Raw genomic sequence first — 17,586 nt, 5'->3', positions numbered from 1 at the left:
GCAAGTACTGCAATAAAGAGACTATGCAGACTACACACACACACACACACACACACACACACACACACACACACACACACACACACACACACACACACATCATACCCTGGCTGGTTTGGCTCAGTGGATTGAGCGTCGGCCTGCGAGCTAAGTGTCGCTGGTTCGATCTTCCAGTCAGGGCACATCAGAGAAGGAAAACTCTGACTCCAAAAAACCTCCGCTGCCTTGCGGCATACCTCTTCAGGGGAAAGGCTAAGGGAGTAAACCCCGACAGAAAATCCGGAGCCGGAGTCCCTAAGGCGGTTTGACGTTGTAGTCAACACCGGCAACTCCTGCGGCGCACCTGAAGCCAAGCTGTATTGACTCCGTCTTTCCCTTGGACCCTTCAGCTGCGAAGAGAGGGGGGGTCTGCTGCATGGGCAACAGCTGATCCTCCATATCACCCTGCCCAGGCTCTGTAGCTTCAGCTTCACTGGAGAGGACACTCCAGCGTCATCGCAAGATGTCGATTCAACACGGGAGGAGACAGATACCGTGTCACTCCCGAGTCGGACTGCACAGCCATTCTCGGCGGTGCAGACAGACTCTTAAGAAGCTACACCATCGTCTCTCGAGACGGACGGCTGCCGATGACGACGATCGTAATACTTTTGCTGGATGAGGGTCTTCAGTTTGAAAAAAGGCAACATCCTGGGAGGTTCCAGTCAAGATGGTGGAGTAGGTAGAAGCTTCACTTACCTCCTCCCATGATCACATCAAATTACCACTGAAATATGGAACAATCAACCAGGATAACCATCTGAAGACTAACTAAACAGAAGTCCTATAACTAAGGATATAAAGAAGCCACATCCAGACTGGTAGGAAGGGTGCAAGCAAAATGCACTGGATCCACACCCAAATGTGGCGATTGAAAATCTGGAGGGATAGCTCACCTGCAGAGGTCCCCACTGAGGAGTTAGGCGTCTCAACCACACGCTGAGCTCCTCAGCCTGGAACACCAGTGTCAGGAAGAGGAGTCAGATAACAACAGGCTATTAAAAATCAGCAAGGGTTCTGTCCATCTGTGTGAGAGAGAAGGTAACTGAAAACCCAGACATTCTCTTACAGGATCACTACACAAATAAAATTGACCCAGTAATCAAAAAATTCCCACCAAACAAAAGTCCTAGACCAGATGGCTTCACAGGTGAATTTTACGAAACATTCAGAGAAGAATTAACACATATTATCAAAATATTACCAAAAATTCAAGAGGAGGAAAGACCCCAAGCTCATTTTACTAGGCCAGCATTACCCTGATTCCAAAACCAGACAAAGAGATTAATTATCAAAAAACAAAATTAGAGACCAAAATCCCATGATGAACACAATTCCAAAATCTGCAATAAAATAAGAGGAAATCAATTCAGCAATGCATTAAAAGAGCAAATACCCTGGCCCTGACTAGTATGGCTCAGTGGGTTGGATTTCAGCCTGAGGACTGAAAGGTCACTGGTTCGATTCCCAGTCAGGGCAAATACCTGGGTTGCGGGCCAGGTACCCAGTTGGGGGCATGTGAGAGGCAACTGATTGATGTTTCTCTTGCACATTGATGTTTCTCTCCCTCTCTTTCTCTTTCCCTTCCCCTCTCTCTAAAAATAAATAAATGGAATCTTTTAAAAGAACATTTACCATGATCAAGTGTGAGTTATTTCCCAGAATGCAAGGTTGGTTTAATGTCTGCAAATCAATTAGTATGATACACCACATAAACAAATGAAAATAAAAAATCATATCAATAAATGTGGAAAATGCATTTGGCAAAATTCCACATCCATTTATGATTAAAAACTCTCAGCAAAGTGGGAGTTGAGGGAATATACCTCAACATAATAAGGGCCATCTATGACAAACCCACAGCTAACATCATACTCAATAGGGAAAAACTAAAACATTTTCCTTAAGATCAGGAACAAGAAAAGAATGTTCACTTTACCACTTTTAGTCAACAAAGTATTGGAAGTCCTAGCCACAGAATCAGGCATGAAAAAGAAATAAAAGGCATCCAAATCGAAAAGTAAGTAGTAAAAGTGTCATTATTTGCAGATGACACAATACTATATATAAAACCCTAAAGATTCCACCAAAAAACTACTAGAACTGATAAGTAAATATAGTAAAGTAGCGGGATACAAAATAAACATTCAGAAATTGGTTGCTTTTTGATAGATCAATAATAAACTATCAGAAAAAAAAATACTAAGAAAATGCCATTTACATTTGCATCAAAAAATACCTCAAAATAAATTTAACCAAGTGGTAAAAGAATTATACTCAAAAAAATATAAGACACTGAAGAAAGAAGTTGAAAAAAATACAAATAAATGTAAACATATACCGTGCTCATGGAGAGGAAGCATTAACATCATTAAAATGTCCATACTACCCCCAAAAATCTACTGACTCAGTGCAATCCCTATCAAAAACCAATGGCATTTTCCATAGAAGTAGAACAAATAATCCAAAAATATATATGGAAACACAAATGACCCCAAATAGCTACAGCAATCTTGAGAAAGAAAGAAGTGGGAGGTATCACACTACCTCATATCAAACTGTACTACAAGGCTATAACAGTCAAAACAGAATGGCAATGGAATAAAAAAAAGAAAAAGGACATATATATCAATGGAATAGAATACAGAGCCCAGAAATAAATCCATGCCTATATGGTCAATTAATCTCTTACAAAAAAGGCAAGAATATGCAATGCGATAAAGACAGTCTATTCAAATATGGTGCTGGGAAAACTGGACAGATATGTACAAAAAATTAAACTAGACCACTTTCTTACACCATCTACCAGAAAAAACTAAAAATGGATTACAGACCTGAACATAAGACCCAGACCATAAACCTCCTAGAAGAAAACATAGGTAGTAAACTCTCTGACATTGGTGCCAGCATTATTTTTTTTCAATGTATCTTCTAGGGCAAGGGAAACAAAACAAAAAAAAATTTTTAATGGTTCTATCAAACTAAATAGTTTTTGCACAGGAAGGAAACCATCAGCAAAACAAAAAGACAGCCTCCCAATTGAGAGAAGATATTCACCACTGATAACCACTGATGCATACATGATAAGGGGTTAATATCAAAAATTTATAAAGCACTCATACAACTTAACACCAAAAAAAACCCACAAACAATCCAATTTTTAAATGGCCAATTAGTTCAGTAGGTCAGAGTATCATTCTGATATACTGAGATTGCAGGTCTGATCTCTGGTCAGAGCACATACAAGAACCAACCAATGAACAACAAATAGATCTCTCGCCCTTCCTCGCTCTCTAAAACCAATTTTTTAAAGTATATTTTATTGATTATGTTGCTACAGTAGTCCCAATTTTTTACCCTTTGCTCCCCTCTTCCCAGTACCCACCTTCCCCCAGCAATCCCACCCCCCTTAGTTCATGTCCATGGGTCATGCATGTAAGTTCTTTGGCTTCACCCTTTCCTATACTATATTTAACATCACCCTATTTAGTTCCTACCAATTATACTTCTTTATCTCTGGACCATTTACCCTTCTATTCCCCTTCCCCCTCCCAGCTGATAACCCTCCAAATGATCCCCATACCTATGATTCTGTTCCTATTCTAGTTTGCTTAGTTGGATTTTATTTTTTAGATTCAGTTGTTGATAGTTGTGAGTATGTTGTCATTTTAGTGTTCAGTTTTGATCTTCCTTTTCTTAAGTAAGTCCCTTTAACATTTCCTGTAATAATGTTTTGGTGATGATGAACTCCTTTAGCTTTAGCTTGTTTGGGAAAGCACTTCATCTGCCCTACCATTCTAAATGATAGCTTTGCTGGATACAGTAATCTTGGTTGTAGGTCCTTGTTTTTCATCACATTCAATACTTCTTGCCAGTCCCTTCTTGCCTGCAAAGTTTCTTTTGAGAAATCAGCTGATACTCTTATAAGCACCCCTTTGTAGGTAACTCTCTGCTTTTCTCTTGCTGCTTTTAAGATTCTCTCTTTATCTTTCACCTTTGGCATTTTAATTATGATGTGTCTTGGTGTGGTCCTCTTTAGGTCTAGCTTGTTTGGGACTCTCTGTGCTTCCTGGACTTATATGTCTCTTTCCTTTGCCAAATTTGGGAAGTTTTCCTTCATTATTTTTTCGCATAAGGTTTCAATTTCTTGCTCTTCCTCTTCTCATTCTGGCACCCCTATGATTCAGATGTTTGCACGTTTAAAGTTGTCCCAGAGGTTCCTAAGCCTCTCCTCATTTTTTCAATTCTTGTTTCCTCATTCTGTACTGGTTGAGTATTTTTTTCTTCCTTATGTTCCAAATCATTGATTTTAACCCGTTTCCTTCCCTTCACCATTGGTTTTGTGTGGATTTTCCTTCGTTTCACTTAGTATAGCCCTCACTTCTTTCCTTATGTGTCTGCCATACTCAAGCATATCTGTCAAGCCTGTGAGCATCTTTATCACCAGTGTTTTGAGTTCTGCATCTGTTAGGTTGGTTATGTCCTCATCTGTGAAGCTGGATATCTCCTAGTAGCTTAGTTTTCCTTGATCCATTCCCTTTTGGGGGCCATACTTCTCTGTCCCCTCATCTTGACAGGCTCCTGTGTTTGCTTGCCTCTGTGTCTTATGCAGAACTGTCGCACCTATTATGTTGTAAGGGGTGGAGCCTTAAGTATTAGTCAGTATGGGTGACCCTTTTCACCACGTTGTGGCGCTGTGTGTGGGGGAGGGGTCAGAGAGGGAACAATGCTGCTTGCTCAGCACTCTCCACTTTTCCAGGCACTTCTCCCACTTTCATATGGGACTGGCACCTCTCTAGCTGTTGCCCTGGCCGTCGTTCCCAGAGTGGGTGGGTCTGAGGATGTTCTAGGACCATGGGGGCCCTTTAAACAAGCTGACTCTGCTGAGAGACCAGCAGTTTATCCCTCCACCCCAACCCCCACTGGTTTGCACAGTCAGAAGCAATGAGGCTTGATTTTCCCTGGCCCTGGGACCATGAGCTGCACAGTCTGGTCAGGAACTGGGAACGCTCCCCGTGTGTCCTCCCCACTTTTTAAAACATGTGACTGCAGTTTCCACTGGCTGGCTGCTGCCGCCACCACCACACCACATCCTCTCCACCCTGCCCCCCCCCCCATGTCTGGATGAGTATTTCTTCTTTATATCTTTGTCTGTTGGACTTCCATGCAGCTTGATTTTTAGGAACTTCTGGTTGTCTCTAGTTTTGAGGTATGTAGTTGTATTCCTTCTTAGTTGTGAAGGAAGACCCAGCGTGTCTGTCTAGGCCTCCATCTTGGCTGGAAGTTCTAAAATCAATTTTTTAAAAAATGGACAAAGGACCAAAGAGGACATGCAGGTGGCCAATAGACATATGAAAAGATATTTAATGTCATTCATCATCAGAGAAATGCAAATTAACTCACAATGAAAATAATCACCTCACACCTGTTAAATGGCTGTCAATGAAAAATCAACAAAAAAGCATTGGCAAGAATGCGTTGGCAAGGATGTGGAGAAAAGGGAACCCTTGTGCATTGTTGGTGAGACTGCAAATTGGTGCAGCCACTACAGAAAATAGTACGGAGGTTTCTCAAAATATCAAAAATAGAACTACATTATGACCCAGCAACTCCAGTTTTGGGAATTTATCTGAAGAAATCTGAAACACTAATTCAAAAAGATATGTGCATCCCTGTGCTAACAAACATATTTACAATAGTCAAGGTATGGAAGAAACCTAAGTGCCCATCAATAGAAAATTAGATAAAGATGATGTGGTACATATACGATGTCTGTTTGCCAAAAGTTCAGCCATTGTTAATATAATGAGAACAGTTTACGGGACATCAATGTAACCTGGTAGCCAAGGAGTGTGAACTGGAATGTGCATGTGCGAACAATGATGACTTCACTGTACTAGTCAGTGGGGGCAATAGACACAATTGGGTGAACATGAGTACTGTGTGGCCTTCACATTCAAAATGACTGAATGAGTAGAACAATGAATCTGCATCATATTTTGTGCTAAGCTTGAACATTGCTCTGCGGAAACTATTCAGATGATTCAGAAGGCCGCAGCTGTGGGGTACTGGCGATTATTAGCTTCGTCACGACAATGCACCTACTCATGCATCACATCCCATGTAGAGTTTTTTTGAGAAACATCAAATTACCCTGGTGACTCAGCCCACCTACAGCCCAAATCTGGTGCCCTGTAACTTCTGCGTTTTCCCAAAACTACGATCATCTTTGAAAGGGAAGAGATTTCAGACTGTCAATGAGATTCAGGAAAATAAGATGGGACAACTGATGGCTATTGGGAGTACTATGTGAGATCTCAAGGTACCTACTTTGTAGGGGACGGAGGAGTCATTGTCCTATGTACATGTTTCTTGTATCTTTTATCTTCTTCAATAAATGTCTGTATTTTTCATATTACATGGCTGATACCTTTTGGACAGACCTCATATATTCAATACAATTGAATATTTCTTGGCCACAAAAAAGAATAAAATCTTTCCATGGGCAACAACATGATGGACCTAGAGAATATTATGCTAAGTGAAATAAGTCAGCCAGAGAAAATAACATATGACTTCAATTATATGTGGACTCTAAAGAACAAAATAAATGAACAAACAAAACAGAAATAGATTCATAGATACAGAGAACAAATTGATGGTTGCCAGATGGAAGGGGGGCCTGGAGGTGAAAAAGGATAAAGGGATTAAGAAGTACAAACTGGTAGTCATAGAACAGTCAGGGGGTGTAAAGCCCAGCATGGGGAATATAGCCAATAATACTGTAATAACTAGGAATGGTGCCAGTGGGGACTAGACTCATCAGGGGGATCACTTTGTCAATTTTATGTCTACCTATCATGTTGTACACTTGAAACTAATATAAAATAATACTTAATGTCAAGTGTAATTTTGAAAAGAAAAAAAGGCAAAAAAAACGTATGTGACTCATGTTAATCAAAAGGGGGAAAAGGTTAAGTAAAGCTGAGTTTCCTGTTTCCAGCAGTGGAGTGGATTTGATACTCTGAAAGGTCTTTATACTCCAACAACAAGATTCTTCATATATATCATAGTTTTTAATGTATCTCTGGATTCACAAGAAGTGGGAGAATCCTTAAAAAAACAAACAAATGAAATAGGTGCAGGCTGAAACCAGAAGGTAGTAAGAGGAGTGGGTGTGACCCTGAGGGCAACGCTTCAGGGGGGAGACTGTGCACTGGGCCAGCAGGAAGGCAGAGAAGCTAAACTGAGATTTTCAAACAACGCCAGGGTCCCTGAAAGGGGTAAAGCCATCCCAGGCAGCTGCCACCCAGCAGAAACATACTCTCCCACAAAAAGCTTCCTGGGCTCAGGCTCAGATTTACACAGATTGAGATCAACCAAATATCAGTTTACAAGCTTAAAAAAAAAAAAAAAAACCACCATAAGAGTCATTAAGAAACAATAAACATTAGGTTTAGATCCTCAAGAGCTTCAGATATCTGAAGAATCATATGCATAATATAAAAATTTGTACATGAAATGTTTAAAAAAATAAAGGAGTAAAATGAAATGAGCAAGCAAAAGAGACCAAATTATAAAAAGAATCATGTAAATTTTTTTAGAAATGAACAATATAATTGGTTAAAAAACTCTATGCATTGATTAAATGACAGATTAAATACAACTGGAAAAAGAAATAACTATAAAGCAAACCTAATATTAGATAAATAACCCAGAACGAGACAAAGAGAGAAGAATAAGAAATTATGACAGAAAGTCTTGTAAGGAAAGAAGGACTGAGCAGATCTTAGGAGACTCCCAGAAGAAAAGAATTAGGAAAACAGAAGCTAGGCAGTATCTGAACTGATAACACCTGAGAATTCTCAGGAACGCTGTAAACTCACAGATACACAAGTACAACATATTAACAAGTAGAAGCATGACAAAGAAATCCACCCTGGTCACAGTGTAGTAACATCTCAGAGTGCCAGAGACGAAGAGGAGAGCTTTACAGTGGCTGGAGAGACGACAGACAACCTAGGGAAGGCGGATGCCATGACTGACGCGAGAGTTGGAGACTTCGCAGCAGGCACGATGCAACCAGGGGACATCAAAATAACCGTCAACCTAAAATGATGTACCAAGAACAAGATCAAAACAAATATATTTTCAAATATAAGTAAAAATGAATTCAACATCAAGAGACCCATACTAAAGGAAGTGACCTTGAACTATTCTAGTAGTCTTCATTGACCTTTCCTCTCCAATCTTATTGAAAATCATTTTGATTAGAACACTTCCCTGCTTCAAACTGCCAAATAAATTTCTAGAACTTACATAATAAGGTCCCAGCTTCTTTTTTAAAAAGATTTTACATATTTATTTATTTGAGACAGAGGGTAAGGAACAGAGAGAGGGAGAGAAACATCAATGTGTGGTTGCCTCTCATGCGCCCTCAACAGGAGACCTGGCCTGCAACCCAGGCACGTGCCCTGACTGGGAATCGAATTGGCAACCCTTCGGTTCGCAGGCTGGTGCTCAATCCACTGAGCCACACCAGCCAGGGCATATAGTCCCGATTTCTTAGCCTGGCATTGAAAGCGCTTTACAATCAGTTACTCTCTAACGTTCTTTTCAATACACAATTTGACTCCTCAACTTATTAGCTATGACCTTGGCTAGGTAATTAACCTATGTCAGCCTTAGACTCACCAGCTGCAAAACGAAGGCTATAAAAACTGACCGTTGATGTTACTGAACAAAACAGCGGGTTCGGCTGCCTGCCACCACCACTCCACGCAAACTCGAGAGGCGGGGCAGGTGAGAAAGAGAAGAGATACTTATTCAGCTGCTGAACGATCTGGGAGAATGGGGTCTCCCTGTCTCTAAGTTCGTCTCCTCCACAAAACCCCATGGTCCTCAGCAAGACCAAAAGGCAGTGGCGTTCTGCTCCATTTTAAAGTGCCATTCTTTGGAGCCCAAGGCAGCTCTGAGAAGTCATCCAGGGAGCTTAGCTTGTTCCCAGCTGCTGTCTGGCTTCAGGCTCCCTTCTGGAGGCTGAGTGTGGAGCCAGCGCAGTCATGACCATGTGGCAGCTAAGGCCACAAGGTCGCACAGACACACCAGTCAGGGAATTCGCCAGGTGGGAGAGAGAGGGAGAAAAAGAGAGAGTGAATGAGGGACTCCCTCCTGGAGGCCACGGGTCATGTGACTGCTAAGGTCACGTGGCTGTGGAGAGGACAGGCCAGAGCACCACCGTGTGCAGGTGCTGAGTGCGGGTCCCCAGCAGCCAGCGAGGAGCAAGAGGAGCCAGGCAAAGGGGGGCGTTTCTTTGTTCCCCTTGGACTGTAGTTGTTTTGGGTGTGGGATATGCCTGCCAGGTGGTTTCTCAGAATGACCATTTAACTTCCCAAACTTCTCCTGCTTTGGGTGGGTCCACCTCCCAACCAGTCCCTTCTCTCCCGAAGCTAGACTGACAGGGCTTGGTGCACTGCGGCCATTTGACTTCTCTGGCACATGTGTCTGCCTTCCGCGGGTCCCACCCCAAAGCTGGTACCGAAAAAGGGTAGGAGGGCTTTTTCTTCTGTCCAATTATTTTGCTAACCTTGTGCGCTCAGTGTAAGAACCCCCTCCTGTTGGAGGGGACACCCTTGGCACTCTGTCAGCTCCAAACCCGACCCTCCCCTCATCCCTGCGCACAGCGAGCTGCCTACACTAGGGGCCCACACGCGATCACGGAACCCAAGGTCTGCGTACAGGGACCCTGGAGCCTGCACAGCCTCTCCTGTAGCGCAGAGGGTGACCTCAGTGGAAGGGGCACCTGCAGCCAGGAGCAGGGCCTCTCCACACTGGGGCAGTGTCCACAAGGCAAGAGCCTGGTCACCCAGCAACGCAGCCTCACACTTGCAGGACCTGGCACTGCACTGGGAAACTCAGGCCCTCACTGTGGCCCCAGGTGATGCGCAAAGGCATTCTTTAACCGGCTGCGGGCCTCTGTACTCAGTACTCGAACTTCTGACCTAGCACCCGAGGGTGGCTCAGTGCCTGGTGGCTCCCAGGTCCCCTTTCCACTGCCTACCTCCATCTCCCCCAGCAGCCCCTCCTGTTCCCTGCCCTTAGCCAGCTCCCAGGACAGGCTGTCTATCGGTACCAATGAGATCAATGAAGACAGCCCAGGTAAAGCTATCAATCAGCACAATGCCTGACACACGGTTTTCAATAAATGGTAGCTGTAAATATTTTTATTGTTATAATAACTAACTGGTCCCAAAATACAACATATATATTCTCAACTCCACGCCCTTGTGCATATTATTTCCTCCACTTAGTAGGCCCTCAACCCCTCCATTCTCCCAAATCTGCACTATGTAAATCAAAATGACCCCTAAAACTCCACTCCTTCTTGAATTCCTCTTCCCCAGGCCAGCCTAGAGCAAGTACACTTGCTTCTCAATACAGAAAATGGCACTGTACATTAATGTTCTAAATCGTATGTTCCTTCTGGTGTGGGAAAGACTTACCTTACGTTTCCCTATTTTGCCCATGGAAAGCTTTGCTGCCTTGAAAATGGAGTTTGCCAAACAAATAGGGATTCCTAAGTTCCAGCACCCTGATGGAGATACTTCAGAGGAAAACACAGGGCAAGGAAGAAAAGGAAGGAAAGAAGGAAGGAAGGGAGGGAGGGCAGCTGTTTCTAGGATGTGCTGCATTCCTTGGTTTGTAACCCTCCAGACCCCCGTACTTCATTCTGAAGTCATTAAATATTTTCCTTAAAGAAAGATACCCAACAAGGAAGTCTGGGGTGGGCAGGAAGAAGTGATAAGGCTGCCTCAGCGGACAGCTCACTTCAGGAAACATCTTTCAGCATCTACTTTCCAAGGAAGCCCCCAGGGTCTGGTGTGCCTCTCACCCAAGACTAAGAACAGGCCCCAGGCGTCGCCCAGCTGGCACAAAGAAGGCGTTCAATAAATGCTGGCTGGCTCTGAACAGCAGACCAAAGCCACTACGCAGATTATCTGTTTGTTCATAAAGGGGGGGGGGGGGGGTAGCGGGAGGCAGATACTCTCATGAGCCCTATGAGTTTCCAGTTAACCACTTGCCGAGGGGGACACAGCCGGCCCCCCTTCAGAAGCCAATGACCGCAGCTCTCTCCCATGAGTCACTGAGATTGCATAACCCAACAACTGAACCTCGAGGCAGCCCCTCCCTCACCCACTGTGACAGACACTAGAGCCAGAAAAAGGCACAATCCACATGCTATCGCATGAAACTAAACGAAGTCTGCCCGTTTTAAAATAAAACCCTTACTAGTGTCAAATTTAAAAATCCACTATCTATTGCAGGCCAAAACAAAATGCATTTACTTCCATTATATTAAAAAGATCCTCATTAAAGGAAACTTCAACAAAAGGCAAAAGAATCAGTCAGAAAAACAGACAGAAGTAGAAAGTCACCAGCCATAAGATGTACCACTCAAACATGGCACCTATCAACATTTTGAGTCATTTTTTCCCAGGTTTTCACCCCTAAGCATTAGAAGTTTTGGGTAACTGTCCCCTGGTCCACACTAATCACACCTGCAGCCTGTGCCATTTAACTTATATCTTCAGCTTTGCCCCCATGTTCTTCTAACCTTGTATAACTGCATCACGTAGATGGTAGAAAGATTTTTAAACTGAACCAAGTCAAGAAATACCTGCCATTATTTTTCTTCCCCTTCCATAGGCAGTGTTTAAGAAATCTTAACTGAGTTTCAAGTGACAAAAAGAATATTTACTATAATCACCTCTGAAAAGATACAAAAGAAATGAAATACAGCCTCTGTTCTCAACAAACTTTCGATCTCACCAAAGAGATAAAATGCATTTACACCCAACAACGGAAGACCAGCATAACTCAGCGCACACTCGCCCTGGCTCTTCAGGGGCCAGAGATGCTTCAAGCATCTGGCACTCTCAGCATGGGCACGGTGCCTGGCGTGTTCTAAATACTCGAAGTATGTGCTGCACTGAGCTGAACATAGTCTTAAGAGCTATGCCTGTTCACAGAGAGGAAGGCCACTGTGAGGCGAGGCTGTTAGGCAAAGCAGAGAGTGTGGATGTGGCACACTTTGATTTTGGCAATAATCTGCAGAAAGAAGGTTGAACCGCAGAAGCCTTGGGATACTCTGAAAATAAAAGGTAACACAAGAAAAAATGTTTGCACAGTCCTAATTTAATAAAAACTTGGCTGTTTCTATACAACCAACATGAAAACCCCTGCTGTACATATTAACTATTCATGAGAAATATATTACACATAATAGATACAACTTAAAAACAAAGAGCCTGGCTGCTGTAGCTCAGTGGACTGTCGGCCTGCGAACCACGTCGCTGGTTCGATTCCCAGTCAGGGCACATGACTAGGTTGCACATCAGGTCCCCAGTTGGGGGCCCGAGTGAGAGGCAACCACACAGTGATGTTTCTCTCCCTCTTTCTCCTTTCCCCTCTCTCTAAAAATTAAAATAAATAAATAAACCAATAAATTATTAAAAAGAACATACAGGTTTTAAGTGTACAACTCAATAAAACATTATTTGCACACTATTCTGTGCTCATTGCCCCCACCACAAAAAAAAAAAAAAGAAAACACAGCAACACAGAATACTACAGCATTCCTTGACATCACAAACAAATACTAATTCTCAGGAAGCTTTCTGTGTGAAAAAATGCCAAGTGGCAGAAGCAGTAAATTAAGGGTTTAGATATCAATACAGAGTCCCATTGTGGACTCTGTCCTTGCTAAACTAACTATAAAGGAATGTGCTTACCAAAACTTTCTTTCAGCTCTCTATACTCCAGTGACGCTATTTGCATGTAATGTTAGCATTCAGAGGGTAAATACAGAAGATTTGGAATCTGCATTCAGCCCTAACAGCCTCAGAGTCACACCACCTGATTACAAGCATATTTTGAGAAAGAGAATCTGTCCTGGCTGGTGTGGCTCAGGTTAGTCTGATTCCCAGTGAGGGTACATGTCTGGGTTATGGGCCAGGACCCCGGTTACGGGTGTATGTATCTCTCACACATTGTTGTTTCTCTCCCTCTCTTTCTCCCCACCTTCCCCTCTCTAAAAGTAAATAAATGAACTCTTAAAGGAAAAAAAGAGAATCCAACTTCCTGACTAGGGTACTATTCAGCAGACTCTGTATATCCTAACCTCACTCACACACATACTTTCCTTTCTTTTACCCCACTTGTGCTTTGAAAAAATTCAAAGAATTTATAGAGAAGGAATTTGCTAATATAAGATCTCTAACAGCTGCTAATGGATGTACATCCATAGCTTCTTCACTTACATTATCTGGCCATTTCAGAAAGTGTGCTTAATGCAAATCTAGTTTCCTCAAAAGAATCAATTTAAGCCTATCCTATTGGGCTGCCTTAAGAGCAAGTTCTAAGAAGTTGAGTGTATGATAATTCTCCCAGAATGTAATATTGTAATTTCTTATGAGTAAGTGTTTCTAATCGCTATCCATCCCATCTCTCCAGCCTGAACGCTGAAGAACAAATGCCTAGCAGCAAGTCGTCTGGGAGCCAACAGCTGACTTAAGTAAGGCCGTGCCTGCTTCAGGCAGGTGTTCCTTGTTCTTCTGAAAACACACACACATTCCATCGTGACTATATCTATCAGATAATTTTAAAGAATTAAAACAACATAAAAGAATAGATTTTTAAAGTGTTTCAAATGTCCAAACAAATGCAGGTAGAAAATCGAGATTTTTTTTTTTCCAAAAACTCGCCTGGAAATTTTGATTTTCAGACTTTGTTAGGCTTTAGCACACTGTCTTATCCCAAGAATACAAACTGTTACTTACTGTTTTAATTCTAAATGAAGCACTTCTCTCTAGGACATCAAAAGATTTGGAAGCCCAACAATAATAATTATTTTAAAATGACATGGGACATAACATTTGTAGACCTTTATTGCACCTGTCACCAATTCAATAAAAGAATATTTTAGATAAAAACCACATAGCTTTAAAATTTGATAATTTGGGGAACTAATCCATAATAAGAACTCCAATGTCAAATGGAATAATATAAATCCCTCAAAACTAGATTAACACAAATGAAGATTTCCAAATCAAAATACCCTTAGCAAGTTATTGAATCTCTCTGTACTTGTTTCTTCATCTACAAAATGGGAAGAACAATAGTAACAATTTCGTAGAATGATTATCAATATTAAATGAATACATATTAAATTCTTATAATAGAGCCTGGCAAAGGGTAACTAACAAAAGAATGTATTATATTGGAAACCAACATTTGTTAAATGAGAATACTGAAAAGCAATAGCAATTAGAGTAAGCATGCCCTGACCAGTGTGACTCAGTTGGTTGGGCGACGTCCCACAAAGTGAAAGGTCACCAACTGGATTCTCGGTCAGGGCACATGCCCGCATTGTGGGTTCAATCCCCAGCTGGTTCGATTCCTGGTCAGGGCACAATCCTGGATTGTGAGTTCAGTCTCCAGTTGGAGCACATACTAGAGGCAGCCGAATGATGGTTCTCTCTCACACTGATGTTTCTCTCCCTCTCTTTCTCGCTCCCTTCTCCTCTCTCTAAACAAAATTTTTAAAAAAAACAATAATCATCAAAATAAATCTAAAATCTTCAAGAAAGAGCATCATACAAATAAAAAAGGCACAGCTATCATGACCTGTGGAAGAATGAAGTTTCAAGCTATTACAAGTATATTTAGAGTCTAAACAAAATAATGAAAAAAAAGCTCCCTGCTAAGAAAGATAACTATGTCCCTTTTGAGTGAATTAATATGTCCTTCCTCGCTGATTCTTCGTCATTGGTCTGATTGTGCAAAATCTGATTCTCTCTCCTGTGCTCTCCAGGTAATCATCAGCCCTTAACATCAGGAAAGGCACAAGATGAGCTTCTCCAGGGAGCTAAGAGGTTTGGGGGATGTGAAGTCCTTAGCATCTTCTCGTCTTATTAACAAAACACCAAACACAACAGAAACTCGTTCCTGAAATAAAAACTGCACACTTTCATGTGAACAGACCTCTGCAACAATAGGGAGTTGTTCCACTCTGTGAATAGGACAGTGTCAGTGTGGCCAACAAAGCCGGGGGCTGGACATTCCTGACACCCTTGTCCCCTGGCTAGCTGTTGACCACTTATATCACTCAACCACATACATTTTTGGAAATCACTTCAAGGCAAAGTACATGGTCAGTATCTATACCCTGAGACCTCCCATTCACCACAGAGCCCTGTTTTCACAGCTGCTGTCCCAGAGCCTCACTTCTGACTGCCACCATGGGGACACTCCACGGGAATGGCATCAAACACAGGAGTGCTTTGTTCTCCTGGTCCTTCCACACCCACTCCCACACAGCCACTTCGTGTTTTAATTTGTATATTCTGGAAAACATCACGGGACGGCGATGGCGAACATGCCAAACAATAAAATGACCTAGGAACTGAATGGCCATCAGGAAGGAGAAATGTGGTATCGTGCATTAGATGGACATTGACTGCATACTTGGAACGCAGCCTTTGAGGAGACTTGACTTAGGTCTTAGTTTTCTTACGTGAAAATGAGTCACTAAAACCCACCTCACAAAGCTGCTATAAAGACTAAATAAGGTACTGATTTAAAAGTGCCCAGTATACAGTATGCGCTCACTGATCAGAAGCTATTTCAGTCCTTCTGTCCATTCGTCCCGGGACACACGAATCTAACGGCAATTTCATAAAGTGGAAAAGACCAATCAAAACTCCCAAGTTTATCGCTGTGTCCTGATCAAAATGGCCCAGATGCTATTTCAGGATAAGGGTATGCGGGGTCTCCTGGGCGAACTGGAGACCAACAAAAAGTACTTGACTGAGATCTGTGGCATTTTATTTACACGAAAGGAAAGTAGGGTTTGCCAAATTGAATCCTTTTGTTTACAGCAAGGGACGAGTGATCCCCAGGGAGCGTGACGAAGAAGCCAGACAGGCGACAGAGTCGTGCATCGCTGACCGTACAGAAAGCGGCTCACATCCACTCCCAGGCACGCCGCTCGTTCCAGTGTCTTCTAGCAAGTTCCCGCGCCCACGCCCTCGCGGCCGCTGTCTTTCCAGAGGCCGTGCCAACTGCCCGGGTCGAGCCCACCGCCCGCGAGCTGCGCGGGCCCCCCACGGCCTCCCACGGCCCCGCACCCCGCGCCTACCCGCCCGGACCCCGCCTCCAGGCCCGAATCCGAATCCTCTCCCGGGGAAACGAGCGCGCCAGCGGCCGAGGACCCGGAGCCCCGGAGCCCCGGAGCCCCCCGAGCCCCGGCTGCTGGGACCGCTATTCCCGCCTGGATGCGATCCAGCCGCTTCGGGCTCTGTCCGCTCCCACCGTCCCGAGACCCCTCTCTCCCAAAGGCGGAAACTCACACTCACCTCTGAAAAGCAGCATCAGGAAGAAGTCCGGCAGCCGGGCACAGAGCTGGAATCCCCGCCGCTGCAGCCTCAGCGCCATGTCTTTGGAAGATCAGGGGCCGCGGGCTTGCGGCGCAGCTAGGCTTCCCCGCGCGCATGCGCCCAGGCTGCCGGGAGCCTGCTACCCTTCCCTTGTTACCATAGCGACCACCGGCCCGGCCGAGCCGTCACCATGGTGATAAAGGAAGCTGAAATCTGGTTACAATGGATACAGGGATGCCCTGGACCTGGGCCCATAGGGTCTGGTTCAATGAACTGAGTGGGTGTTCAAGAGAGAGGAGGGTAAATTTCCATAGCTGTAGAATGAATACATCACTACAGATCAGAGAAGGAACACTCAATTAAAAACTGTAAAATGAAGTGCTTCTCATTTTATAAATAAGGATATAGCTCAATTATCTTGAAAGCATTATTGCCTGCACCTTTTGGGGTCCCCAATTCCAAATGTGATAAAAAGCTCTGAAACCTATATGAAACATAGCCAACACATATACTTTATAGTACACAAAAGTGACATCTTTCTAAAACAAGCATAATTTGTTTCTATGGTAGATCAAAATTGATGATATACTTAGTAGTTTCTTATGGAGAACAACAGCCTAATTATTTGCCTGACTGAAGAACCGTTCTGGTTACCTGATTTTTGAATATTGCAAAAAGATAAGACTAGGGAAGAAAAATACAGCAGAATCTCATGAGGTCAAGCAGGCAAGATGAAAAGAAAGATAAAATGTACTGGAAATTGGACCTAAGATGGTTTTTAGTGTCATTTAATACCAGGGAAATTTTTGAAATAGCTTGTATTATGTCTAATATAGAAAGTACATCTCTAATGTTCCAGGAGATAAGAGTAAAAACAGAATTTGAATGTAGTGATTAGTAAAATATGTTGATTTCCAACAACTAATATATTTGAATGTATAACTGAAGGAATTCAATTTTCCATACAACCACCTTAAATTTATTTTAGTGTTTTTAGTTTTTACAAAGTAGACCAGTGTGTGTATAATTTACATATATACTAAATTATATATTATGTTTTTAATTTATATACAAATATCAAGAAATAGCAAATAGATTGAGGTTGTTGCCA

At 42.8% G+C, this 17,586-nt stretch overlaps 1 protein-coding gene across 1 annotated transcript in view; it reads right to left on the bottom strand.

Annotated features, from left to right (window-relative positions):
- Positions 1–16,576, bottom strand: part of JAM3 (junctional adhesion molecule 3) — an 84,210-nt gene extending 67,634 nt beyond the window's left edge. The window contains exon 1 of the mRNA XM_090291014.1: positions 16,455–16,576. Coding sequence (XP_090147140.1) covers positions 16,455–16,533 — 79 coding nt within the window. The 5' untranslated portion in view covers positions 16,534–16,576. The remainder of the gene's footprint in view (positions 1–16,454) is intronic.
- Between the last annotated feature and the right edge of the window lie 1,010 nt (positions 16,577–17,586).

This window comes from Furipterus horrens, unplaced genomic scaffold (genome assembly GCF_987537825.1).
Source record: "Furipterus horrens unplaced genomic scaffold, mFurHor1.1.pri manual_scaffold_11, whole genome shotgun sequence".
Taxonomy (NCBI): Eukaryota; Metazoa; Chordata; class Mammalia; order Chiroptera; family Furipteridae; genus Furipterus; species Furipterus horrens.
The sequence above is the reverse complement of the archived record's forward strand: the minus strand, read 5'-3'. Positions and strand labels throughout refer to the sequence as shown.